At 58.5% G+C, this 25,016-nt stretch overlaps 3 protein-coding genes across 4 annotated transcripts in view; 1 reads left to right on the top strand and 2 right to left on the bottom strand.

The window, feature by feature from the left end:
* Positions 1–7,293, top strand: part of TK1 (thymidine kinase 1) — an 11,761-nt gene extending 4,468 nt beyond the window's left edge. The window contains exons 5-7 of one of the 2 annotated variants that reach the window (XM_025999860.2): positions 5,752–5,841; positions 6,172–6,291; positions 6,433–7,293. In XM_025999860.2, coding sequence (XP_025855645.1) covers positions 5,752–5,841; positions 6,172–6,291; positions 6,433–6,648 — 426 coding nt within the window. In that variant the 3' untranslated portion in view covers positions 6,649–7,293. Of the gene's footprint in view, positions 1–5,751; positions 5,842–6,171 lie in introns of both variants that reach the window. The other variant, XM_025999859.2, reaches the window with a different exon arrangement.
* A 1,591-nt stretch (positions 7,294–8,884) lies between these two features.
* SYNGR2 (synaptogyrin 2) lies at positions 8,885–12,891 on the bottom strand. The gene is made up of 4 exons (XM_072746507.1): positions 12,729–12,891; positions 10,617–10,854; positions 10,063–10,202; positions 8,885–9,975 (listed from the first exon to the last, which is right to left on the bottom strand). Exons 1-4 carry the CDS (start codon positions 12,825–12,827, stop codon positions 9,778–9,780), a joined length of 675 nt encoding a protein of 224 aa, XP_072602608.1. The 5' UTR covers positions 12,828–12,891; the 3' UTR covers positions 8,885–9,777.
* Positions 12,892–13,464: 573 nt separating this feature from the next.
* On the bottom strand, positions 13,465–23,455 carry C2H17orf99 (chromosome 2 C17orf99 homolog). The gene is made up of 6 exons (XM_072740976.1): positions 23,419–23,455; positions 22,993–23,025; positions 16,751–17,050; positions 15,308–15,577; positions 15,045–15,141; positions 13,465–14,061 (listed from the first exon to the last, which is right to left on the bottom strand). Exons 1-6 carry the CDS (start codon positions 23,453–23,455, stop codon positions 14,055–14,057), a joined length of 744 nt encoding a protein of 247 aa, XP_072597077.1. The 3' UTR covers positions 13,465–14,054.
* Between the last annotated feature and the right edge of the window lie 1,561 nt (positions 23,456–25,016).

The raw sequence follows: 25,016 nt of genomic DNA on the forward strand, positions 1-25,016 counted from the left end.
GTGAGATGGAGCCTCCCATTGGGCTCCGTGCTGGGCATGAGGCCTGCTTAAGACTCTCCTTCCCCTCTCCCCTAAAAAAAAAAAAAATGTAATATATTTTATATATATATATATTTATATTTACAATGAGGGGAAAAAATTAGGTTTCTTGGGGTGCCTGGCTGGCTCAGTCCATAGAGCATATGACTCTTGATCTCAGGGCCATGAGTTCAAGCCAGTTTCTCAACACTGGTGTGTAAGAATGTTTTGCTTGGCTCACTGTTGCTTCTGGCTTGTTCCTCTTCCAGCTGAAGTACATCCTTTAGTAATTCTTACAGCTAGGATGTGTTGGTGGGAAGCTTTGTGCGTCTTGGTAGGAAAATGTCTTTAATGTTCTCTATGGTAAGTAGAGGGCAAAGGGTACCTTGACTATGGTTTCTCCCCGTTGCTTTGGAAAAGCAGTAGCTCTTCCTGCAGCTGAGGAGAAGGCCGCCGTTGGTCTGTGGCTGCCGGCCTGAGCAGGTAACGGGTAACAGGTTTGCTCTCAGGAAAGTGTGTCTTGGGAGGTTCTATGCTTGGTGTCTGGTGTGCCTTTGACATGTGAGCACTTGTGTCCCCATGCCTGGTGGGGAGAAGGAAGCCACTATCACTCTGAATCTCTCTCCCCACCTCTGGCAGGTGTTCTGGGAACATCTCCCAGTGTGTGTGCTTTCAAAGCCTACTTTTTATTTGGGATTTCCAGTTCTTTTTGTGTAAGTCCTGCTCTAATTCACATATCCTTGCTATTTACAGATGTACCATTTGTCTTTATTTATTCATGAGAGACACAGACTGAGAGAGAGAGAGAGAGAGAGAGAGGCAGAGACACAGGCAGAGGGAGAAGCAAGGAGCCCGATGTGGGACTTGATCCCAGATCCCAGGATCACGACCTGAGCCGAAGGCAGGCACCAACCACTGAGCCACCCAGGTGTTCCATTCATTCATTTTTTAAAGATTTTATTTATTTATTCATGAGAGACACAGAAAGAGAGAGGCAGAGACATAGGCAGAGGGAGAAGCAGGCTCCCCTTGGGGAGTCTGATGTGGGACTCGATCCCAGGATTCCAGGATTACAACCTGAGCCAAAGGCATCTGATGCTCAACCGCTGAGCCACCCAGGTGCCCCTGTACCGTTTGTTTTAACTGCTGCTGTTCCTTCCCTTGTCTTTCTGAAAATCGTGCGTGAAAGCCTTTCCTGGCTCACTCTTTTCCAAGTCAGTGATGGGGAGGCTTGCTGTTGGCTCCTCAGGTTGCCCTGGGAGGGCGCATCAAGAGAACGGAATTGGGAAAGCGTTAGGGGTCCCTGGTGCGGGGTGGCATACCTAGAGGTTGCATGTGTGGCCTCTACTGACCTGCCACTGGAATTTGGGCACCTGGTCCCCTTTACTGTTTTTCACCCCACCTCTTTTTTTTTTTTTTTTTAAAGAATGTATTTATTTATTTGAGGGATAGGAGGCGGGGGAAGAGGGAGAAGCAGGCTCCCCACTGAGTAGGGAGCCCGACACAGGGCTGGATGCCAGGACCCTGAGATATCATGACATGAGCTGAAGACAGACACTTAACCCCGTGAGTCACCCAGGGTCCCTGTGCCCTGAAATTCTTTTGTGTGTGTGTTTGGTGAGTGGTTAGTGATTGCTGCAGGGAGAATCCATCTTGGGAACCGGGGGCATCTCTCCCACTGAGGGGCTGGAGAGGGCTTGGTTATTAGGACTAGGGCTTGTAGGGGTCATTCTGGACAGTGTTTTAGGAGGTTAGCTTAGTTCTCAATTCAACGCCCTCAGGAAGGAGGGTGATCCTGACCGGGATCCTAAACCTTCTCGCTAGGGAGGGGGAACCATGAGGCTGAAGTGGAGTCTATAAACCAGCAGCAGTCACTCCTGTTGGCCAGGACAGGGGGATGTTTGGTCCCTTGTAGCTTATTGAATGTTCACGTCTGCGCTCAGACAGGACTATGGAGGGTCTTGTTTTTGTCTTGACACATTGCAGTCGTAGAGTGGCTTTGCCTGATGCTCGTGCTCCATGAAATTAGTTATGTTCCACGTGATAACTCCAGGACCCAGCTGTGAGGGCCAGGCCAGCTCCTGCTGCTGGGCTGCTGTTCTCTTTTTACAACCCAGAACAACAAACAAAGCCCCATTACACGTTGGTTCTACATCTGTCTAGTTTTTATAGGCGTGCATTTTTATTTTTTTATTTTTTATTTTTTTTTAAAGATTTTATTTATTTATTCATGAGAGACACAGAGAAAGAGAGAGGCAGAGACACAGGCAGAGGGAGAAGCAGGCTCCATGCAGGGAGCCCGACGTGGGACTCGATCCCGGGACTCCAGGATCACACCATGAGCCCAAGGCAGGCGCTAAACCGCTGAGCCCCCCAGGGATCCCCTGAGCCCCCCGGGGATCCCCGGCGTGCATTTTTAAATAGAGAGGCCTCCTATCACACTGTGGGCCGTTTACCCGTATCAGCAAGTGTACCCATCCTTACGAGTGCTTACAAATGTACTACCTCACTTAGGCCAGCCCCCTGGCATGTGCATTTGAAGGCTGTGATGGGCATCTTGGGCTGCTGGCTGGTGTATTGGGATTTATCTGCTAAGTGGAATTGCTGGTCAAGGGGCCAATTCCATTCATTCATTCATTCATTCATTCATTCGTCGATGCTTTCTGGGCTTGTGCCCCACACCAGCTGTGTTCTTAGGGTTGGGGATTCAGCCAGAGTCTCCACCCCTGAGCCTACCTTCTAGTCCAGGGAGAGAACGATGTCCTAGGTCAGGTGGAGACAACTGGCCTGAAAAGCAATGCCAGGGGGACAGAGCTAAGGTGGGGTGGCTAGGAAGGGGCCTGCGGGAAAGCCAGAGAGTGAGCTGTTGGCCGGCTGTGTCTGCGGTAGGAGGGAGGTGGGTGGGCTCTGGGCAGGCTGAGTGGAGACTGGACAGCAGGCGCAGAGGACAGGGCGGTGGGACCGCTGAGCCTTTGCAGAGATTCCCTAGGAAGAGGTGTAAAGGGCAAATGGCAGAGGGTGCGTGTTTGTGCACACATGCGTGCACACCCATGCCCACACACCCTGTTCTACTGCATTTCTCTGCTACAGAGAAATTACTGCTACTGCTACTTGACATCTGTTTCCATGTTTATTGGCTATTTATATTACTTTCTCTTTTAAATTGCCTTGTAAGGGCTTTCACTCCTTTTTCTCTTGGCTTATCTTTCTTCCAGTGCACTTGATGGCTGGTGTCACTTTGTCATGTGCTGTGACATCCTCCCTATTGGCCTTTGAATTCTGTCTGTGGCATTTCATGTAGTGTTTCACCATCCACAGCTGAATATTTTACTTTGTCCATCCTTTATTACTGTCCTTTGTGGCCTTTGCCCCTGTGAGGCCAGCGTGCCTGCCAGGGAGTGAGGCCCCAGCGGGGGCAGAGCCAGGGGTCACTCAGCCGCACATCACAAGCCAGCCAGCTCTTGGCAGAAAGATGACGGAGGTGCAAATCCACTCGGAGGCTTCCTAATCTCTACTCTGGGCTCTGGGCTCTGTCCCCTCCATCAAAACTCCTTTAGGAAGCGGGCTTGCTGCTGGTCACCCGGAGGTGTGGCATGGGCAGCTGGACACGAGTGGGCACACTTGCCACCAGCTGAGAACCCTCTGCTGGTACTTTCCTACATGGATCCCATGTTGTAACTGTGTCTGCCAGGAAAACCCAAAGTTTGTAAAGTGCTTAGAAGTTCTATTATGTTTTTTATTTATTTAGTTTAAACATTTCGTTAATTTATTTGAGAGGGAGTGAGAGAGATCACAGAGGGCGAGGGAGAAGCAGACTCGCCGCTGAGCAAGGAGCCCAACACGGGACTCGATCCCAGGACCCCGGGATCATGACCTGAGCTGAAAGCAGACGTTTAACCTACTGAGCCACCCAGGCACCTTACTTATTTTTTAAGAGTTTTTATTTATTTAAGTAATCTCTTTACCCAACGTGGCGCTCAAACTCACACCCCGAGATCAAGAGTGGCGCTCTTCTGACTGAGCCAGCTGGGCACCCTGGGTTCTAGTTTACTTTATGTTCTTTTAAAGATTGTATTTCCTTATTTGAGAGAGTGGGAGGGAGTGGGGGGAGGGGCAGAGGAGAAGGGAAGCCAGCTCCCCGCTGAGCATTTCCCCACCCGGAGATCATGAGAGTTGGAGTTTAACAGGCCGCACTCCCCAGAGGCCCCGCTGAAGTTCTGTTTTAAGCGTAACCTGTATTACTTGCCTAGGGCTGCTGTAAGAAGTGGCACCGAGCAGACAGCTTACACAGCAGCAACTGATTCTCTCCCAATTCTCGAGGCTGGAAGCCCAAAGTCAGGGTGTGGACAGCAGGCTCGTTTCCTTGTGAGGGCTGGGATGGGAATAGTCCAGGCCTCTGCTCTTGGCTTGTAGATGGCATCTTCCCTCTGTGTCTCTGTCCAAGTGCCCCTTTCTCGTAAGGACAGCAGTCCCATTGAATTGGCGCTCACCTTGCTGACCTTACTTTAATTGGGTGGCATTTGCAAAGACCCTTCCTCCGAATGAGGTCAGATGCTGAGGTATTGGGGGTGAAGGTTTCAATGTGAATTTGGAGGGCGGGCGGTCAACCCATCATATAACATAAAAACAAACAGCAATAAAAATAAATGCCAGTAACGTGCTTCCCAGCGAGTGTTGTGAAGTGTTGCTGGCCATCTGCACAGAGCTGTCCTTATCTTTGAGACCTTGGGAACGCCTGCTGGGGACTGTTTCCCAGGGAGGTGGCAAGTGAACAGGAGACGAAGTGAGATCTTTGAATGTCGGCATCAGTTGCGTGTGGGACCATGCTAGCATGTGGGGTGGGGCGGGGGCTGCCTCTGTAGCTTGGGTCTGGCCAGCCCTACAGAGGGTAGTCGGAGTTGGCTTCGTCTGAATCCTACTCAAATCACTCTTGGTTTTCCTAGCCACCTTCACGGTCCTTGTCTTTGCTAACTGTCCAGGTCTCTGTAACCTCACACCCCAGTAAGTGGGCCAGGTCGGGCCTGAACGGCGTGGGGAGAGGCCCACTGCCCCAAGACAAGAACATGCCCGTTCACACAACCCAAAGAGCAATCCAGATAGACACAGTCCACTGGAGGCAGTATGCTTGCACAGTGAAAACCCAAAGGATCTGCACAAGTAGCAGCCTCACGCTGGCCCCTCAGGATGACAGCTGGTTTACCAAGTAAACACAGGGCCTTCTGTGTAAATAGCTGGCGGAACCTTGACCCCTCTTAGGCATCAAGTGACACCTTATCTGTTCACTATTTGAGGGCCCGGGATCTGTGAGCAATACCGGGAGCCTTCCTTGCCATTTCTTCAGCTCAGAAACATGAAGTCATGGCCAAGGTCACACATGGGTCCAACCAGAGCAGGGTTTAAGGCAGGCAGCCTTCTAGCCTGAGCCTTTGGCCACCACGGTATTAGACTGCCTCCCGCTGGGCTGCATCACCTAGGGACAGGTCCCATGTGCTGGGGCCTGGAGCGTACCAGTTCTGTCGTGGAGAGCTGGTGGATGGTCAGGCAACGGGGCTGGTTGTGGGTGTGCGTGGCTGTGTGGAGTGAGGGTGAGCACAGAGACACTTGTGTCCTGGTCTGGGGTGCTGGCTGGGGGCTGGGGTCGCCCTGTTCTCATGGTCCACACTGGTGGGTGACAGTGTCCCTCCGTGGCCCCCGGAAGCTGCTGAAGCTCGCTGCCATCCCGCCCCCTTCCAGTTCCCAGACATCGTGGAGTTCAGTGAGACTATGGCCAACGCCGGGAAGACCGTGATCGTGGCCGCATTGGATGGGACCTTCCAGAGGAAGGTAAGGGGTCTGAGCTGGGCCTTGGGAAGGGATTGGGAGGGAGGGGGCGAGGGGTGGGGCAGGAACAGGGCCTCCTCTTTCAGCGCAGTGCTCCCTGGATGACCGGGGCTTGGCCCTTGGGCACACGTTCAGCCGGGGGTGCCTTACTTAGCCTGGGCACTCAGATGAGTCCATCCCAGACCGGATGCTGTCTGCTGCAGGGGATGGCACTCTGGGGAAAGCAAGCCGAGCCAAGGTTTCCATGCCTCCTGCTCTGAGTCCAAGGATTTCAAGGAAAACCCACCTGGCCAGGTAGATGTGCTCACCTGCTGTCTTCCCCGGGGAGTGCAGGCATTCGGGACCATCCTGAACCTGGTGCCTCTGGCCGAGAGCGTCGTGAAGCTGACAGCCGTGTGCATGGAGTGTTTCCGCGAGGCCGCCTACACCAAGCGACTCGGCTCGGAGAAGGAGGTAGCCTCCCCTGCCTGCCCCTGCCCGCCCCTGCCCGCCCCTGCCTGCCCCTGCCTGCTGGGGGGAGGAGGAGTGGGGGGGCGCTGTGCCGCTGCTCCCCCCACCCCTGCTCAGTGCAGGCCCTTTCTGTCCGGGGGCCAGGTCGAGGTGATCGGAGGAGCAGACAAATACCACTCCGTGTGCCGCCTCTGCTACTTCAAGAAGGCGTCGGGCCCGCCCGCGGGGCTGGACAGCAGGGAGAACAAGGAGAACGTGCTGGTGCCGGTGCCCGGAAAGCCTGGGGAGGGCAAGGAGGCCGCGGGAGTTCGCAAGCTCTTTGCTCCCCAGCACGTCCTGCAGTGCAGCCCCGCCAACTGAGGTGGCCCTTGCTGGATGCCCGTGCCCCTGCCCCCTGCCGCCGGTGCAGCCCTCCCAGAGGCACAGGGGGAGGAGCGGGGATGGAGAGGAAGGGGGGGGGACTTTGTGCCTCCAGCCACGCGAGTCCCGGTGGCGGCGGCCCCGGTTCCCCTTCTCTGTTCCTTTCCCGGCTGCCGGTCTGCTCTCGAGCTCAGGGTCTGGCCGCAGACGGGGGCCCCCCCGCCCTCCTGGGGGGTGCGGGGCACAACCACACACTGACGACGTGTCGGGGCTGCCATGGCTTCTTCCCCTTTGTGGACTTGGCTGTTGAGTTTCTGTTCCCACTGGGAAGTCCGGCACTTCCAGCTCCACACCAGGCTCATCCCACGCCAAGGCTTCTGTCCCCGCCAGCGGGGACCACTCCTGGCCCCCAGGGTGGCCCGACTTGTGCCCTCCGGCTGCCCCCAGGGCCCTGCCTACACTCTGATCACCTCCAGAGTTACAGCTTCTCCTCTCTCACCTGGGAGACACCCTGCTGGGGCTCAGGTCCCCGGGCTTACCTGGCTTACCTTTAAAACGGGGGAGGGGGTTAGGGGCAGAGGTGGCTTGCCCTGGGGTCTATGATCCTGTTGTAGTTTGTGAATTAATAACTAATATTAAAACTTACTGATTGGCTAAGGTTTTATTTTTGGGGGATGCCTGGGTGGCTCAGCAGTTGAGCATCTGCATGATCCCGGGGTCCTGGGATCAAGTCCTACATCCGGGGTGTCTGTCTCTCATGAATAAATACATAAAATCTTTTTTTTTTTTTTTTAAGATTTTATGTATTTATTCATGAGAGACAAAGACACAGGCAGAGGGAGAAACAGGCTCCACACAGGGAGCCTGACATGGGACTCGATCCTGGGTCTCCAGGATCACGCCCTGGGCTGAAGGTGGCACTAAACCACTGAGCCACCTACCTGGGCTGCCCTAAAATCTTTAAAAAAAAAAAAAAAAAAAAAAAAAAAGTTTTTAAGAGAGCACAAGCTCTCTTAAAGGAGGAGGGACAGAGGGACAGAGGCAGAGGGAGAAAAAGCAGGTTTCCCACTGAGCAGGGAGCCCGATCCCAGGCAGAAGTCAGACACTTAACCGAGCCACCCAGGTGCCCCAAAAGCACATGTCATTAACAGCCTGGGATGCCCCAGGTCTCCCTGTAGATAGCTCTGATGTGACACAGTGGGGATTTCGTTCCAGATCTTTTTCTAGTACTACTAGTCTCTTAGCCACAACAGTTTAACTGAGAAGCGACCACGAAGCGCGTCCTAGGAAGAATGTTTGCTTGCTTTTCTGTCTGGATGAGTTTCAGGACAAGATGGGTGGACGGAGGAGCCTGGGGCCCAGGACAGAAAGACAAGGCTGTGGTCAGGGCTGCCAGCTGGGGTGTGGGGTCAGGTTTTGTTTGTGAAACAGACACTCGATAGCTCGGGAGCCCAGAAGACTAGCTCAGCTGTACCTTGTAAAGTGGGCCGTCAGCGGCTTGCATAGAAGCAAGAACCCGCTGGGGTGGGCAGGCCCCTCTGTCCCCACCCTGGTGCAGATGGGATTGAGGTTCTGGGGTCAGTCACCCTGGCTTGCCTCTCCCTTTTGTTCTACTCTAGCTTGCTGGTGACTGGTCCTGAGTCACACTGAGGTGTTCACAGAACCATATTCGTTGGTTCTCAGGATTTTCAAACAGGCCCACTTTTGACAGTTCTTGTTGTCACTGCTCCAAAAGGGAATTGAGGGGTTTCAGGGGTCCTGACCTCTCCTGTCAGGGATAGGCTCGCTCCCTTGGGGCCGGCCATCCCGGGACAGGCTCCAGAAGTGCCAGCCTCTGTCTGCAGGAAGGGAGGACCAGCCCTTGCCGGGGTACTGCTCACTCGGCTAGGAGGGGTTGGGAAGCAAAGGGTTAGCAGGGGAGGGGCAGCCAGTGGGTCAGCTCCCAGGTGCCCCCACCCCAACTCCAGCCAGGGCACAGCAGGGCCTTGGCAAGGCAGTCCAGAAGAACTGTCTTGTTTACAGGCTGAGTACAGCTGCTATTTTAAGATGCCGCTGGACGGCAGTGTGAGGAATGAGACCCCAGATGAGGGAGCGGGCGCACACGCATGCGCTAGAGCAGCAGACTGCTGCCCGCTGTTCAAAATGCAGGTCCATAAAGCACCCCCTCCCAGGGTGTACCCCAGAGTGGGACATCTCTTCCATCCCCAGGCTGAGGCCCAACTAACGACAAGAGAGATTATGAACAAGAAAAACATTTATTCTGTCTTGGAAGCAGTCTACGAGAACCACGGGTCTGTGCATCTTACCCCGGAGCCTTTATAATACATTCAGAACAGCCCGGGGCTGTGGGCGCACCCCACACCTGACAGTGGCCGAATATTTACATAAAGCTGGGTGTTTCCGGTCAGGCAAAGCCCTTCCCTGTTGCCAAGGGGGTGGGAACGAGGAGAAGGGGGCGTGCAGCCCCGTGCCCCCCCCCCTGCGGTGGCCGCGCCGAGGCTGCCAGGAGCCGCCCGGAGGCCCTGGCACAGAGCAGGGACCCTCGATCCGAGAGTGAGCAGACGTGACAGCAGCGAGCACAGGGCTGCCAGCTTCCGGCGCATGCAGGGGCTGCGGGCACGACGCCGGGAGGTGGGAACCAAACCTGAGTGAGCGGGAAAGGGCACCCGGGCCCAGCACTAGCAGGCGAGCCCAGGGAAGGCCCCAAGGCTCATCTTTGGCACAGAAGCCCAAGTAACTGCGGCCACCACAGTCTGGACCTGGGCCCGGCTCCCCTGGGCTGGGGAGAGGCTAAGGCACTTGTCAAAACAGCAGGTCGGGCACTTCTAGCTACTTCGGGTAGCGCTGGGGATTATTAAAAGCAACGACAGAACACATCTGGCTAAAAACCCTTTTCTAAAAAATGCCCTTGAGGAGTGGTGGCTGGAGCCCGGGGGCGGAGGCGCTGCTCCACCAGCAGCCGGGCCGGGAGGGGCTCCAGGCTGCGCCGGCTCCTCCGACGGGCACCCCAGGCACCCGACAGGGTGAGGGGCCACAGCCCGGGGAGGCGAGGCTCGGCTCGTGGGAGGAGTCCAGGAGGGGGAGGCCCCCCGACACCCCCTCTGCCTCCCTTACCATCCCCGCTGCAGCTCAGTACACAGGGGGCGGCTGGTAGCCCTCAGTGGTCTCGGCATTCTGGGTGAAGGGCGGCTGTTGGTAGTTGTCTACAGACGCACCGGGGTAGGAGGCATAGGCCGTGCTGGGGTCAGGCGTGGGGTCTACGTAGTTCTGGATGAAGTCGTCCACTCCCGCCTTATAGCGCTGGTAGGCCAGGGAGGCCAGCGCACCCTGCGGGGAGCCCCGAGTTTTGGGTTCCTCAGCCTCCACCCCCCTTCTCCAAAGACACTGCAACCCTGCCCGCCCCGGCCCACCTACCCAGGAGAAGATGGAGAAGAAGCTGAAGGTGATGGCGGCCCGGGCCGAGTCGGCCCCCACGAGCACGTCTTCCATCTCGGTGGCCGCCCACTGGTTGGTAAGGAAGCAGAAACCAACAAACCACAGGAAGGTCCAGAGAGCTGGGAAGAAGGCCGGGAGGCAAGGTCAGCTCCGTGGAGGGGGCAGGGGCTGTTCGGGGACCCAGGAGAGGCCCCCTGTGGTGGTGGGGGGAGCGGGGTGGCCCTCGGCCAGGATCTCCCAGAAGCCCCCAGGAATATAAAGGGCACCGACGCAGAAAGCCAGGGTGGGGACTGGGGTGCCTGGCTCCAAGGCCCGGTGACCACCACTCAATGCCGGTGGGCTCTGGCAGAGATCCCCGCCAGCAAGCCGGTCTGCTCACGTGGGGCCGGGGGGGGGGGGGGGGGGGGGGGCGCTGCTCCTGGGCCGTCCGGAGGTTGCCGAGGCCCTGCCATCCCAGAGCCCCAGGGCTTTGGGGAACACCGCCTGCTCCTCTTCGCCTCCCAAAGTCGAATGGGGGCGCTGCTAGCAGGTACCTGAGAAGAGCAGGTCGCTGACGACCAGGTATTTGCGGTCCGTGGCGTTGCTGATCTGGGGGAAGTAGGCGTCAACCACTAGGAAGGCGGCAGAGCCCAGGAAGGCCAGCACCCCGATGGCGCTTCCATAGCCACACGCGTCCTCGTTGTGGTTGAAAACGCAGTACTTCTGAATGGAGTGGTGGGTGTTGGTGTAGCCCTCGCCGAAAATGCAGGAGAACACGATCAGAGCAAAGACCTGAGGGGACAGGGCAGGGAGGGGCTGAGTGGCCGCCAGACAGACCCCACGGGGGCACACATGACAGGGGCCCTGGGCCCCCACACTGGCACTGCTCCCCTCTGGGAGGTCAGGCACCATGGCCCCTTCTGAGCTTGCGGAGTGAGCGGACAGGCACGTTGCTTCCTGGTGCCCAGTCCCCACTTCTCCTTACCCCCTTCTCCCAGGCCACCTGCAGATACCAGCACAGCCGCCACCCCCTAGCCAGGGATTCCTGGACCCTGGGCCAGTGGAGGGGAAGGCGGGGGATGGACGGACGGACAGGGATCTCCTGAGAGGGGACTACCCCGCCGCCGGGGCCTGCTGGGAGGGGTCATCGTGCTTCAGTAGGAGATGTCACAGAAGCCCAGGCTCGGAGCTTCACCCCAGATCACCTTCTGCCTGAGTCACCTTGGTGGCATCCAACCTCTGCCTGAACACCTCCGGCGATGGAGGGCTCCCCCCACCTCTTGGGAAAGCCATGCCAGCCGGCGCTGAGCTGAAGCCCGTGCCCCCGCCAGCTCCTTCCTGCCCCAGCGTGGCCTCCCCAGCTTGGCCCCCCCAGCTTGGCCAGCGCTCCTCCTACACGGACTACTGGTCTCTTTGGTATCCAGACTCCCCCTCTGAGGGAAGCCCGGCCTGCTTCCTGCCCACAGGTGAGTCCTGTCTGCACGGGGCCTGTCTGGGCCTCAGCTGCCCAGAACCCAGGCTAATCTGATTGGCAGGCCTGTGGACACAGTTCTGCACCCAGAACCCTGGAGGTCCTAGTTGGGCCTGCCAGCTCTGGGAGGGGCTCTGGGCCCTCGGGAAGGCCTCAGGTCACAACCTCACCTCCTCCCTAAACTTCAAGGTCACCACCGATCCCCGCCCCAGGCCAGCAGATGCAGGACGGTGTGCACACCTGGCTCCCACTGACAGGGGCCCAGGCCTGTCCCCTGCCCTGCCCCGAGGAGGGCCTGTCAATAGGCTCTGGAGTTGGCAGTCACAAGCCCCACCCCCAGCTGGAGATGAAGCCGGAACTCCGGGATGCTGGCAGCAGCGTGCCAGGCCCCACTCCTGGCACAGCCGGCCCGACACATGGGCGTCTGCCCCTTGGAACAGACCCCAGGGTCAGGCAGGCAGGGGGCATGGGTGCCACCAGGGCACCTCGTTAGGCTCCAGGCCCAGGAGGGCATGGGGTGGGCACCTGAGTCCCAGCCCTGCGCCTGCCCACTCTGAAACCTGGTCCGGCTCTAGGCGCTGGCTGGTTGCTCAAGAGCCTGCGGCCCTCCTGAGCCCCGTCACCCCCTAACCTGGGGCCGGGGCCTCCCCTCCTTGCGTGGGGAAGCGGGGCCGGGGCCTGCTCCGGAGCGGAAGGGAGATCCTGCTTGGGGGCGCCCGACCGCCCCGGGGCCCCACGTGGCTTGGGAAAGCCCCTTCCCGGCGAATTCCCCGAGCTCGAGTCCCAGGACGCCGCCACCTGTCCTGGAGCTGCCCCAAGCCCCTCCCAGCGCCAGCGGGGCCACAGGCCTGCTCCCCGCGGCGCCTCGGTGCGGCCGGTGGGGGAGCGGGGACCGGGGCAGCGGGGACCGGGGCAGCGCGGGAGGAGCTGGGGCCCGGGGGGGGGGCTGGAGGGGGCGGAGGGGGGCGGAGGGGGCGGAGGGGGACGGGGGGGACGGGGGGCGCGGACGGGGATGGGGGGGACGGAGGGGGGCGGAGGGGGATGGGGGGCGCGGACGGGGATGGAGGGCGGGGGGGGCGCGGGGCCCGGGCCCTCTCGCCGTCCGCACGCGCAGCCCCCGCCCGGCCCGGCCCGGCCGCCGCCACCTGCCGCGCTCCCAGCCCCCGCCCCCCCGCCCGCGGCCCCGCCGGCTCACCAGGCACACGACGCGCGTCACCACCTGCGGCTGCGTCAGGAAGCGCCGCAGGTCGAAGGAGCCGCCGGCCTTGGCCGCGCCGTAGGCCCCGCTCTCCATGTCGCCGTCGCCGCCGCCGCCGCGGACTGCGGAGGAACCCGGCCGCCGCCGCCCGGCCCCGCCCCGCCCCGCCCCGCCCGGCCCCGCCCCCGCCCCCGCCCGGCAGGCCCCGCCCCTGGGGGCGTGGCCAGCGCGGCCCCAGGGACCGAGGGCAAAGTGCTGCCCGCCGCCAGCGCCGCAGGGCGGCCGAGACGCCCCGACCGCGGGCCCGCGCCCTGGCAGGTGGCAGCGCTGCAGCCCCCCTCGCGGTCGGGGCCGCGCCCCCCTGCTCCCAGAGGGGCCAGGGAGTCCCCAGAAGAGGCGCGCGCGGAGGGCCCGCCCCTCTGCCCCACCCACACTTTGCCCCGCCGTCCCTCCTCCTCTCCAGGAAGCCCCCCAGAGGCCTGTCTGGGCCTCAGCTGCCCTGGACCCAGGCTCATGAGCACCCCCTCTTCTCCCCATTCCATCCCAAACCCCAGCGCACAGCCTGGACACAAGCCCCGACTGGCCTGTCACTCTTGCTTCTCTCTGCCCAGAGCCTGCAGCAGCATCCAGCCCCCCTCCCTCTTCCCAAATCTTCCCCACCGCAGGCCCCAAGTATGTACGACCCTAGACTTTCATGCCCAAGATGGTGTGGGGACAGAAACAGTTTCCAGGGTGACAGGCAGAGGACAGAGTTTAATCCAATCCTCCTGCAACACGCCCCCAAGTGATTTCAAGCATCTGCATGGGGAAGGCTGAGTGGGGTTAGGGTGGGGGGGTCCAGGTGACTGCAGGGAAAAACTGCAGACACTTTTTTTGCTACTTGCAGGTAAGGATTCAGAAGGGGATGCTGGCCAGGGAAGGCTTGGGTCCTCCCAGGTGAGCTGGACAGTGAGAGGTGACTAGCTGGGGCCAGAGGACTAGGCCACCCGGAGATGGGATGCCACTCCAGGGAGGAAGGGAGCAGCTGCGGGGAGGTGGGTTGGCACAGCTGGGCCTTTTCACAATGTACCCCACTCTCTCCCCAGACTCGCATGGATGATGACAAGCAACTGAGAGTTGAGCCCCCTCCTTCCTGTGGACCTCTCCTTCCATCACAGCCCACCCCAACCCAAAATCCTCAGACTAGCAGCATGTGTGTTGACGGAAGGACACTAGGCTCCAGGAATCAGAGCTGGCAGGCTTTTCCTTCATTCCAATGGTGGGTCCTTCCGTAGCAAAGACCAGAGCCTCCTGAGGGGACTTCGCCACGCCTGCCTTTTCTGCTCACAACCTTGATGACAAAGGAGTAAAGATTCCAGGTTAGGCCGACACATCTCTCAACCATCCCCTCCCAAGGCCTCTGGGAATTTTATGGTGCCAAGTGCATCAGTGCCCTGGGCAGCAGAAGGGGTGTGAGGTTTAGTCACCCCACTAAATGAAGGGGGGTGCTGAATCACCAAGAGGGCAAGCGATGGCCCTTGATCACATGTCCAGTGAGAGCCTGGTCTCTGTGTCCCATTTTATAGAAGGGAACGCAGAGTCTCAGAGAGGTGACATGGCTCTCGTAGGAGTCTGGAAAGAATAGACAGGAGGGAGGGACCCTGAGGTGAGATATGGGGAGTACCAAGGACAGACAATGGCCACTGAAAAGTCTGGCCTGGGAGGGAGGAAGGCAATCAAGAGATGGCAGCATTTTGGAGGCCCAGGGAGGTGAGAAGTTCACAGGGCACAGGTCACCGCTGCCAAAGACCAGACAGGTGGAGCATACAGGGGCCAATGGGGCTTAGGGATGAATGACACAAAGACCCTAGTCACTTTACAAGTCAGTGTAGTGATAGCCTTGGCGAGGGGAATCCCAGGAGGTCCAGCCCCTGCCTCTTGTCATCAGCTGGGAAGCACCGACCTATGTGGTTGCCATGGAGAGCAGAAGCCCCTGCTTCACCCTGGTCCCCAGGAGACATCATCCCCACTCCTGGCATCCCTCCTCAGAGCCAGCAGGAAGACAGGTGGACGCCCCACCCAGAGGGCAAGTGACCCCATCACAGGGCTGCTGGGAGTGTGGGTCAGGGTCAGATGAAGTCACGGATGTGCAAGCCCTTGGCAGGCACTTGGCACTCAGTAGGCCCTTACGGAACTTTTGCAAGTTACATACGAGCAGTATGGCCCTTTGTCCGCCCTGGTGGCAGCCCCGTCCTGCAGACCCGCCCGCTGCCTCCAGCCGGGCTCCTGGTGGTCCACACAGAGGGGCCTCCACATCCCACACCCAGTTCCTACCTGGTCCACAAGGCCGGGCCCAGCACCCAGGAGGTGACAGCTGCAATGGAGGTGAGGCTGCCAGCCAGCACCAAGACAGGTCCCTGGGGCAGGTGTCCTGTGAGGGAGGGGGGTGCTTGAGCTGAGCTCCCTTAGGTGGGGCCAGAGGAGGCATGGTGGCTTCCCAAAGCCCTTCCCTGCTCTTGGCAGCAGCGAGGGGGCCTCTTCCACGGACCTACCCAGAAGTGCCAAGTGCCCGTCTGGAAACCAAGGGGCCCTCTCACCTGGGGGCACCAGCCTGAAGGGGCTGGACTGGACACTGATGTCGTTTTCAGCCTGGCACCGGAGCCAGTTCGATGTCCGGGTAAGCGGGAAGGAGAAGTTGGCAGGCTGCCCATAGGTCGGTCTCTGCTGCCTGTGGACGTGCCCGTCCTTCCTGACCAGGCTGTAGGTGATGGGTGGGCTGCCCGAGGACACCTGGCAGGAAATCTCTACCCTGGGGCCCGATCCTCTCTCCAGCAAGACGAAGTTAGCCCGTGGCTGGGCCATAGGCTCTGGTAGGGTAGAAGAGGTTAGCACAGGCATGGCTGGGGGACTTTGACACCCACCCCCCTTGTTACAAAATGCCCCCTGGAGTTCTCCCTCCTTCTTGTGTCTGGGCTTCTCCCCTACTTGCAGTGTGTACTACACAAGTTCACGCTGGGTATATTCTGGGTTGTCAGACTTGCCAAATAAAAGTACCAGATGCCCAGTTAAATTGGAATTTCGGGTAAATAATGAATAATTTTTTTAGCCTGACTATGTTCCCGGGCAAAGCGTATCCGGCAACCCTATTTATATTCTTTCAGCCTTGGCTCTTTTACTGGAACGGTTCCTTCAGATCAAGAACTGTCACTTAGAAGATTCTAGAATTCCCCATGGTCTTCAGCCTAATGCTGTAAATAGCCCTACTGATGAGTAACAACCACCGCCCCTTGTGGCGTATTGACCACCCCCTAGAAGCTTCCACTGAATCCTTCCTACCCTTCTGGGGTTGGTACTATTATTATTTTTGTTTTGCAGATGAAGAAACCAGGCCCACAGAGGTTGAGTGACTTGCTCAGGATCTGTAGCCTGCAAGTGTCGAGACCATAGGGCTCTCCAGACCCTGGGCTCTCCTTCCAGAGGCTGGCTCCTCTCAGGGGCAGGGCCTGGGGGGGGCAAGGGGGCCGGGACACACCACTGGCTTGGGCAACACGCCCTAGTCCCCCCTACACACACATACCCCATGCCTTCCACCAGGAAGGACACCTGAATTAAGGTCAGGGTGGAAGTGGGAAGAATATAGGTTTTGGAGCTACACAGAGTGGGGTTTGGAATCAGCCTTTGCCACTGGCCTGGGGCGTCATTCTTAATCACCAGAAGCGTTATATAGGCTAGGCCGGAACCACAAACCCCACCCTCCAGCTGCTGTGAAGATTCAACTAGATAAAGCACAAAGAAAAAGTGCCTATTTTATCAGCGTGAGGCCAGAGCTCCACTGATGGGGCCCCCCGTCCTCCCTGGTCACTTCTGCCCCAAAGGCCCCTGCAGGGAAATGATGCCCTGAGTCCCATCCCGGAGCTACCCTGTTCTGGGCGCAGGCCTCAGGGACCCAGAGTGGCCTTGGAGGTGAGCACCCTGTCCCATCCCCAGCCTCCTGTCTTCTGGCCCAGACCCTGCCCCCGCCCCCCCAGGTGTGCACTCACTGGCCCACAACTCCCAGTACATCTGCAGCTTGGTGCTGGCGGAGTGCTCGCCCCGGAGGGAGGCTGCCCGGCAGGAGTAGGTGAGAAGTTCTGGCCTGGACTTGAGGGTGATGTTGATGCTGAAGGAGGCCGGGTCTCCGGTCTTGACCACCTTCTTGGCGACCTCAACGCCCTGGCTCCCCCAGAGGGAGTAGGTGATGGGCGGGGGAGCCCGGGGTGAGTGACACGTTATGACAACCCTGCGGCTGCTGGGGAAAACCTCCCGGACTTTGTAGGCAATGAAGGTCTCAGGGGTGACTTCTGGCAGGTGGGAAGGTCAGAGGGGGGGAAAGAAGGAAACCAACATTGATCACGCTCATGCACCTTAAGAAAATGCCGGTTTTACGGTTCAAAAGAGTTAAAAAAATTATCCCACGACCTGGCAATCCCGCTGCTAGGTATGTACCAAAAGAATTGCAAACGGGGACTCTAAGGGACACGCGTGCACACGCAGGTTCGCAGCAGCGCTCTCTGGGACAGCCGGGAGGTGAAGGCGCCCACGTGGCCATCAGTGGATGAACAGACGGGTTAAACGGGGTCTGGGCACACGATGGGACAGTCGTCACCCACGACAGGGAGCAAAGTTCTGACCCACGGGTGAACCTCACAGACATCCGTGAGTGAGAGAAGTCAGACACGGAGGGAGCGTACCTTCCATTCCATTCGTGTGAAATGTCCAGAATAGGAAAATCCCAAGACGGGAAGCAGATTGCTGGTTGCCAGGGGCTGGGGGACGGGCAGATGGGGGAGTGACTGCTCGTGGGTCGGGGCTTTCCATTTGGGGTGATGAAAATGTTTGGGAACGAGGTCGGGGGATGGTTGCACAACAGTGTGAATGCACTAAACGCTGCCGAAGCGTCACTTTAAAATGGTTAATTTTATGTTATGTGATGTCCCCTCAATGTTTAAAAAGAAGGAAGGGAGAAAGAAATAACAAGCCAGCCAGCCAGCCAATCCTCCTGGATAAAAGTCAGCCTCCGGGATTTAGACTTTTTGCCCCAAATATTTGACGACAAAAAGAAAATGAAGCTAGGACATGAGTAGGAAGCACAGAGAAGTCTGGGACGCAGGTCAGCAGAGCTGACGCTGAAGTCAACTTCTAGATTCAACAAGGTGGTCAACTGTTAAGTAGCGGGGGACAGGCGTTGGTGTCATTCTTGCACCTCACCTTGTCCGCGGCCCCAGGTAGGAGCCCCAACATCTACTGTTTGTTGGCTGTCCCTCTCCGGTGTGCACGGAGTGCCTGTCTGCACCTCTTGTTTCAGACGCCTCCTCCTCCTCCGACAGGAGGAGGGAGGGGAACCTGGGAGGCCGGGGAGCTGGCCAGGTCCCCCCATCCATCCCCCTGCCCGCGCCCAAAGGGGTCACCGTCTGGTTGAATGGGACAGTCTGAAGGAGGGTGTAGAGGGTATGACCCCGGTCCACAGGGGCGAGCTGAGCCAGAGAGAAAGAGGCCACTTGAGAAAGCAGGATTTCCAGAGAGCGGGGAGGCCCTCGAAGGAGCCTGGACGCTGCCAGCGCCTGGAGGACGCAGGCCCAGACCCACTCTCCAGCTGCACCCCTGCGTCCGGCCATCAGGACAGCCTCTCTGCTCGGAAGTGACTTCTCTGCTTTGCAGGCAGATCCTGGAGTCGATGTGATGCAGAAGACACTTCCAAGAGCTTCCTTGCTACTGGGCCTCTTGCTGCCCATACTGAAATCTTCCAGACGGAGGTGGGGAGGACACAGAGCTGCCTCTGGGGGGTGGGGGGCATGGGAGGGAGGCTGCAGTGTCAGTGGTGCCCGCTCAAGAGAAGTGTGCAGGGGCAGTGCTTGGGGGCTGGGGGGCGCGTCGAGGAGAGGCTGTACGACATCTAAATGTCTCGTGCCTCGTGCATCACTCTTGCCCCGCTGGGCGGGCACACTGGCTCTGGAAGCCACGCGGCTGTCAGGAAACTGCTCCCCAGAGCAGAGAACTGGAACTAGATCTGCTTCCTTCAGAGACCTTTCCTAGGAATCCTAAGGTTTCTGACCACTAAGCATATTTCTTTCTAGACCAGTGGTTGTCAGCCAGGGGCAGTTTTGCCTCCAGGGGACCTTTGTGTCTGGAGTCATTTGGCTGCCACGAATGGGGGTGGGGGGCTGGGGAGAGGCGCTCCTGGCATCTAGTAGGTGGAGGCCAGGGGTGTCGCTAAAGCATCCGACAACGCACAGGACAGTCCCCATAACGGAGAATCGGCCAGTTCCCATGTCGGTAGTGTCGACATCGAGAAACATCTTGACAACCATCAGCAGCCTTCCAGAATCAGATCTCTAGCCCGGCCCCAGGCTGCACAGACACCAGCAAACATTTTCTCATCTGTGCCTCTTTCTCAGCTCTGCATGAGAACACTCATATTTTAGTCCTTTTTTTTTTTTTTTTCCCGAACAGGCTTTCACGCAGTCTTTTGGATTTGAAGTAAGTAACGTTGTATGGAGAGTCCACTGTCGTCTCTGGGGCACCATGGTGCACGCTGCCACCAGGAATGTTGGGGGGTGCAACCCAGGGCCAAAGGGCCAGCTCCTCACTGCCCAGATGCTCTTGGGGGCCCAAATCTCCCTCCAGAGGGGGATTTGGGGGGTTCAGAGGGCTCAGCATGATGACGATTTTCTTTGCTCCCTTCTTGGAGGGAAATGACTAATAAAAGTTAAAAAGGAGGGATCCCTGGGTGGCGCAGCGGTTTGGCGCCTGCCTTTGGCCCAGGGCGCGATCCTGGAGACCCGGGATCGAATCCCACATCAGGCTCCCAGTGCATGGAGCCTGCTTCTCCCTCCGCCTGTGTCTCTGCCTCTCTCTCTCTCTCTGTGACTATCATAAAAAAAAAAAAAAAAAAAAAGTTAAAAAGGAAAAGCTGGGCTGCCTTTGTTTGCATTTCGAGGCCCAGTAATAGAAGCTTGATTTACATAAGTTCACAGACCAGAGTCCCTTCTGACTGCACCAGGCTGCCTGGCGGTCACTTTCTATTCTAACCAGACTGGTGCCTTCTTTTGTTCTTTTGGGTGGGGTCCCTGAGTTTATGCATTTAACCCGCCAGTAATGAGAGGCCTGGCATTCAATTAAAAATTCATCAGGTGCAAAAAAAAAAAAATTAAAAAAAATATTCATCAGGTGCGTCAGAGCATTGGAACAAAGGGATGGCACGCTCAGTGTGATGCAGAGGCAGGCCCACACTCGGACCAGAAGCTGAGCCACGCTGGGCTGGGCTGAGAACCTCCTTCTGTGGCTAAGTTAAAAAAGGAAGCCCCTTGGGGGTGTATGAGGGGACCGCAGAGCTGCGGCCCCCAAGGCTCAGAGACCCCTTAGGATCTCCACCCTCCCCTGGTCCAGACTTGTGTCTGCGATAACCGGAGGCTTGGAGATTGGAGTCCCAACCCTAGAGGACCAATTTATTAGACCTAAGGTGGGATGGGTCCAGGGATCTGATTTTGAACGAGCAGCCCACGTCTTGAGAGTTGAATCGTGTCTTCCCAAAAAGATAGGTTCAAGCCCTAACCCCCGGGTCCCGGGAATGGGGCTTTATTTGGAGATACGGTGTTTACGCGCGCACGCCAGGGATCCATGGTGGATCAGGGTGGATCAGGGTGGATCAGGGTGGCCCTACTAAGAGGACAGCCAGAGACCCACACATGCCGGGGGAGGCCATGTGCCGACGCAGGCAGAGGTTGGAGGGATGCTGTCACCAGCCTTGAACGCCGAGGACTGCCAGGAGCCCCCAGAAGCCAGGAGAGGGGAGGCCTGGGTCGACAGCCCTGCCCACACCTCGTCTCAGACCTCCAGCCTCCAGAACTGGGAGGAAAGAGCTTGTAGTTGTGTTAACCGCCAGGTGTGTGGCAACGCCTTCCTGCAGCCTCAGGAAGTTACTCTGCCCCCCCCCCCCAAGTGGCTCCTATGAAGTCGTCTGGAACCCAGCTGAGAGATCCCACCAGGTTTTAGGACATCCCTGAAGTTCCTTTGCTCCCTCTCAGGGGACTACCACCTAGTTTCGAGTCGGTGCTTCATCCAGATACTCTCTCCCTCTGAACAAGGACACCGCCTGTGTTCAAGGCAGCCCCACAGGACCCCCAGGTCCCCGGCCGGCCCACCCCCTAGGAGGCTCCACAGCACCCCCCTGCCCCGCGTACCCCACCGCCTCCCCAGCCTTCCCGATCCTGGCATCCTCCCACGGAGGCACTCCCACACGTCACCCACGCCTGGGTAACCAGCCTCCCCTCCCCGGGGCACGGCCTACCCTAAGCGGTTGTCTCTGGTGGTGGGGGGCCCCACAGCCTCCCCAGCACTGGCCTGGGGGCACAGGTGAGGGTGTTTCCATCCTTCCCCCCTAAACACCAGCCTCGAACCTTGCATCTTCAGACAAAGTCTCCCCTGCTCCCCTGGGTTACAGGCGTTTACTAGTGGAAATGCCCACTAGTCCGTGAAGATTCTCGACCCTGGTTCCCACCACCACCCTCACCACCACCCTGGCCACAATCCTTCAGTTCCTTAACGTCCAGTCTCTTGTGCCCAACTGTCTAACTGCTGCTATTCTATGGTGAGGCTGCGCTGTGTCTGGTCAACCTTCGAGTTGTTTAGGCCAAACCCTTGGGATCAGCTTGCCCTGCTCTTTCCATCCCATCCCATCTGCTGCACTGCAGAACAGATCTTGGCCACTCCCGTCCCCCCACCCCCACCCCCGCCCCGGGGGGCTCTAGCTGTCACCACATCCCTTCTCTACATCCCAAGAACAGCTGAGGGCCCCCTGGGATCCTCTTCAGAGACCCAGGGTCCCCATCCCATCTTTTCTCAACACAGTGGCCTAGAAGGGCAAAGGAGACCAGGCCTTCCATGCAAACCCCGCCCCCTGTGGCCACGCACAGCCGGGGGAGCCCTCTGTACTCAACCCTGTTCCCCATCTAGCTCTCCCCTCCCTACTGCTCCCTGCACTCAGGCCACACAGGCCACGTCCAGGCTCATCCTGCTCCAGCATCTCCTTCACGTCCCTGCTTGGTGTGTCTCCTTCTCTGTGACAATCGCCCAGTAAATGCTGATCCTCCCCAGCCCCCGACCCCATCCCCGTGTTCCCTTTCCACTCTTCCCTGCTTGCTTTTCTCTAGGACTTCCTGTGTCCAGCACACTGTAGAAGGGGCTTGTTGTCACCATCCTTTGTCATCGGCACCCCCAACCCCAGCCCCACTGGAATGTAAGTGTAAGGTGGGATCTCTTTTTTTTTTTTTTTTTCTGCATCTTGTGGATCCATCTTGAGGCCTAGAACAGTGCCTGGCATCAAAAGGGGGCTCTGAGAGTATCTGCTGAATTGATGAATGCTTTCCCAGCTGGCCTCTCAGGAGTTGAGTTAGCAGGGCTTGCTGGGCTAGAGTCTGAGCAGAAGTCAGGGGCCCAGGGGGCAGACCAGCCCCGGCCAGGTACTTCCCGAAACTGCTGCAACCCTAATGTCTGCTGCCTCGAGCTGCTCTCTTTTTAGCAGAAACACCAGGACCCGAGTGTTTGTTTTTAAAGCAAATGAGGAAATGGCAATTCTGCTTGTGCCGCATTCAAGCGAGACCCACCCTTCAGTGGAATAGAGACAGATGACAGCTCTGTGACCTGGGGACCCTGGCGAGGTAATGGGGGAGGCATGTGGGGGAGGGACACCAGCCCTCAGCCCGGTGGACAGCAGGAGGTGACCTTCAGGGTCACAGGGCTAGAAATGGGGGTGGGACCAGGTGTGTCCCCTCCCCCTGGCTCTGTACCACCCCTGGTGGCAAGGGGCCCTGCGCCCTCCAGCTGCCTCAGAGTGAGGCTCCCATTTGTGGGACCTCTGGGGGGGGGCCTCGACTTCCTCTGGGAAGCCCCCCCCCAGGCCACCAGCCCTCACTGGGGTCACACTCACCTGGTAGAGCTTCTGCTCCAGATCCCGCACCTGGGGTAGAAGGGCTGGGAGGTACCTGCCCAGAACATGCAGTCTGCTCCCCCCACCCCCCAACCCAGCCCAGCCCAGCCGGAAGCCAGCAGTTTCCTGCCACCTGTCCCCTGGAGGTCCCACACCGGCCTGATCCCCTCCACGCCCTGCAGGCGGTGAGGCTAATTTCCAGAGTTGTCCAGTTGTCCGCACCAGACACCTGCTCACCATCAGCAGCGTCCCCGTGAGCCACAGCATCCCTGGGCCGCCCACCAGGCCACCCACCAGCTCCCTGGAGTGTGTACTCACCCACCTCCTGCTCCAGGGAGAAGCTGCAGGTGGCTGGAAGAGGGGAGGGTGTGAGGGCAGTAAGCAGAGATTCCAGGCTGGAGGGGGGGCAGAGACCACCCAGAGAGCCTCCTGCCAAGGCCAGAAGGGACGCCCAGGACCCAACAGACGTCTTCACTCCCAGAAGCTCTCTTGAGGTCACTGCGTTTAGTATCATCAGCCGTTTTGTAGATGAGTAAACAGTGGGCCCAGTGCAGTGAACCGATCAGTAAGGGGCTGGTCTGAGACTCAAGCCCACACCTTTCCCTCTGTCCTCGTGCTTCCAGAAGTGTCTGTGCCTCCAGGTCCCTCCCCTGTGCTCATGGGCATCCCTGCATCCTCAGCCTGCTTCCCAAAGGCCCTGGCAATGGTCTCTCCTGCCCCCGACTGGTGTCCCCATTGGCTCACCCAGCAGGGCCAAGCAGAGCAACAGAAGGAGCCTCATGCCTCTTCTGGTATAAGGACCCTCTGCTCAGGCTAGCAAGAGCTCGCTCAGCGGGGCCACCCCACTCTGGGGCCCCTGGGATGCTCCTAGGGTGAGTGCCTGCAGCAGGGAGATAACTGGAGGCCCCAGCACCCATGGCCTCAGGAGCCAGAGCTGGGCCCCCACGCCCCTGGGAGGGATTAGGAGGCACCTTGGCCTTGGAGCCGAACCAGGGCTAACACTCAGCCACCACCGCTGAGCTGTGGGGGCCTGGGCTCGTTTGGTGGCTAGATGTCTATGTCCCAACCCCTGGAATATGTATGTTACCTGGCAAGGGGGCATTAAGATTGCTAATCTTCTGACCTTGAGATAGCATCAGTATCCTGGATTATCAGGATGGGGCTGTTATCAGGAAGATCCTTTCCAATGCCACCCACCCCGGGGAGGGGGGGTGGAGTCTGACACATGGGCAGGAGAACTGGTGGGCCGGACCCGTTAGAGAAGCAGGCCGGAGAGGCCACCGCTGCCCATCTCACACTGGCTCATTAGTGACCACCTATTGGGCACCTGCTAGGTGGGCTGGGCTGACACCAGGCTCAGCCCCCAAATTAAAGTTCAGACGGATGAGGCCCCTGGTCCAGGAGCATGATACAGTGTGGCAGCTCAGACTATGGAGGGGCCCTTCCTCATGCCCATGGACGGTGGTCATTCCCTGGGATCTGGACCCAATGCCAGCTAGACCAGGAGGCCAAACGACATCTCATAGGGTGGCATGACCTTTTCAGCAGCCTGCAGTAGAGCTCACTGGATCTGGGGAGCAGGGTGGGGTGAGCCAGGAAACCCCAGGTGGACCCCTCAGGGCTGGGGACTCAGGGCAGCCTGGAGCAGGGGAGGGCTGGGCCAGGACACAGTCAGCACCAAAACAGACCCTGGCACCTCCCTGCCCCAGGCTGCTCTGCTCCTTCCAAGCCAAGCCTGGAGCTGCTGGACAGGTTCATTTAGTTTGTGCAGGAAACGCCCATTTGGCTGCCTTCCCTTCCATTTGCTTTTTTTTTTTTTTTAAGATTTTATTTATTTATTTATTCATGAGAGAGAGAGAGAGAGAGAGAGAGAGGCAGAGACAGGCAGAGGGAGAAGCAGGCTCTATGCAGGGAGCCCAACATGGGATTCAATCCTGGGACTCCAGGATCACACTTTGGGCCAAAGGCAGGTGCTAAACTGCTGAGCCACCCAGGGATCCCCTCTCTCTCTTTTGTAGCCAAATTCCCCTCCAGAAAGTCTATCCTCACTCTGCTGAGGTGGTTGGGGCAAGGACTTAAAGGAATTGATGGTTGAAGAGAGACAGAGGGATCCTCTAGGCTGCTGCCTGTCTGTCTCCCAAAACTTGTGTTTTTTTCTCCATGTTCTGCTCAGGGGATGGGTTTGAGCTCAGGCAGCTCACGAGAAGCCTCCTCCTTCTGTCGGTGAATTTGGGGAGCAGGTCAGAGGAGAGCGTGGTGGGCGGACTCGAGAGACATTTCCCCTCGACTTTGGTGGGTTAGGGCATGTTTCCTGCCCCTGCCGGGGCCCTCGCCAGCGGCCA

This window comes from Vulpes vulpes, chromosome 2 (genome assembly GCF_048418805.1).
Source record: "Vulpes vulpes isolate BD-2025 chromosome 2, VulVul3, whole genome shotgun sequence".
NCBI lineage: Eukaryota > Metazoa > Chordata > Mammalia > Carnivora > Canidae > Vulpes > Vulpes vulpes.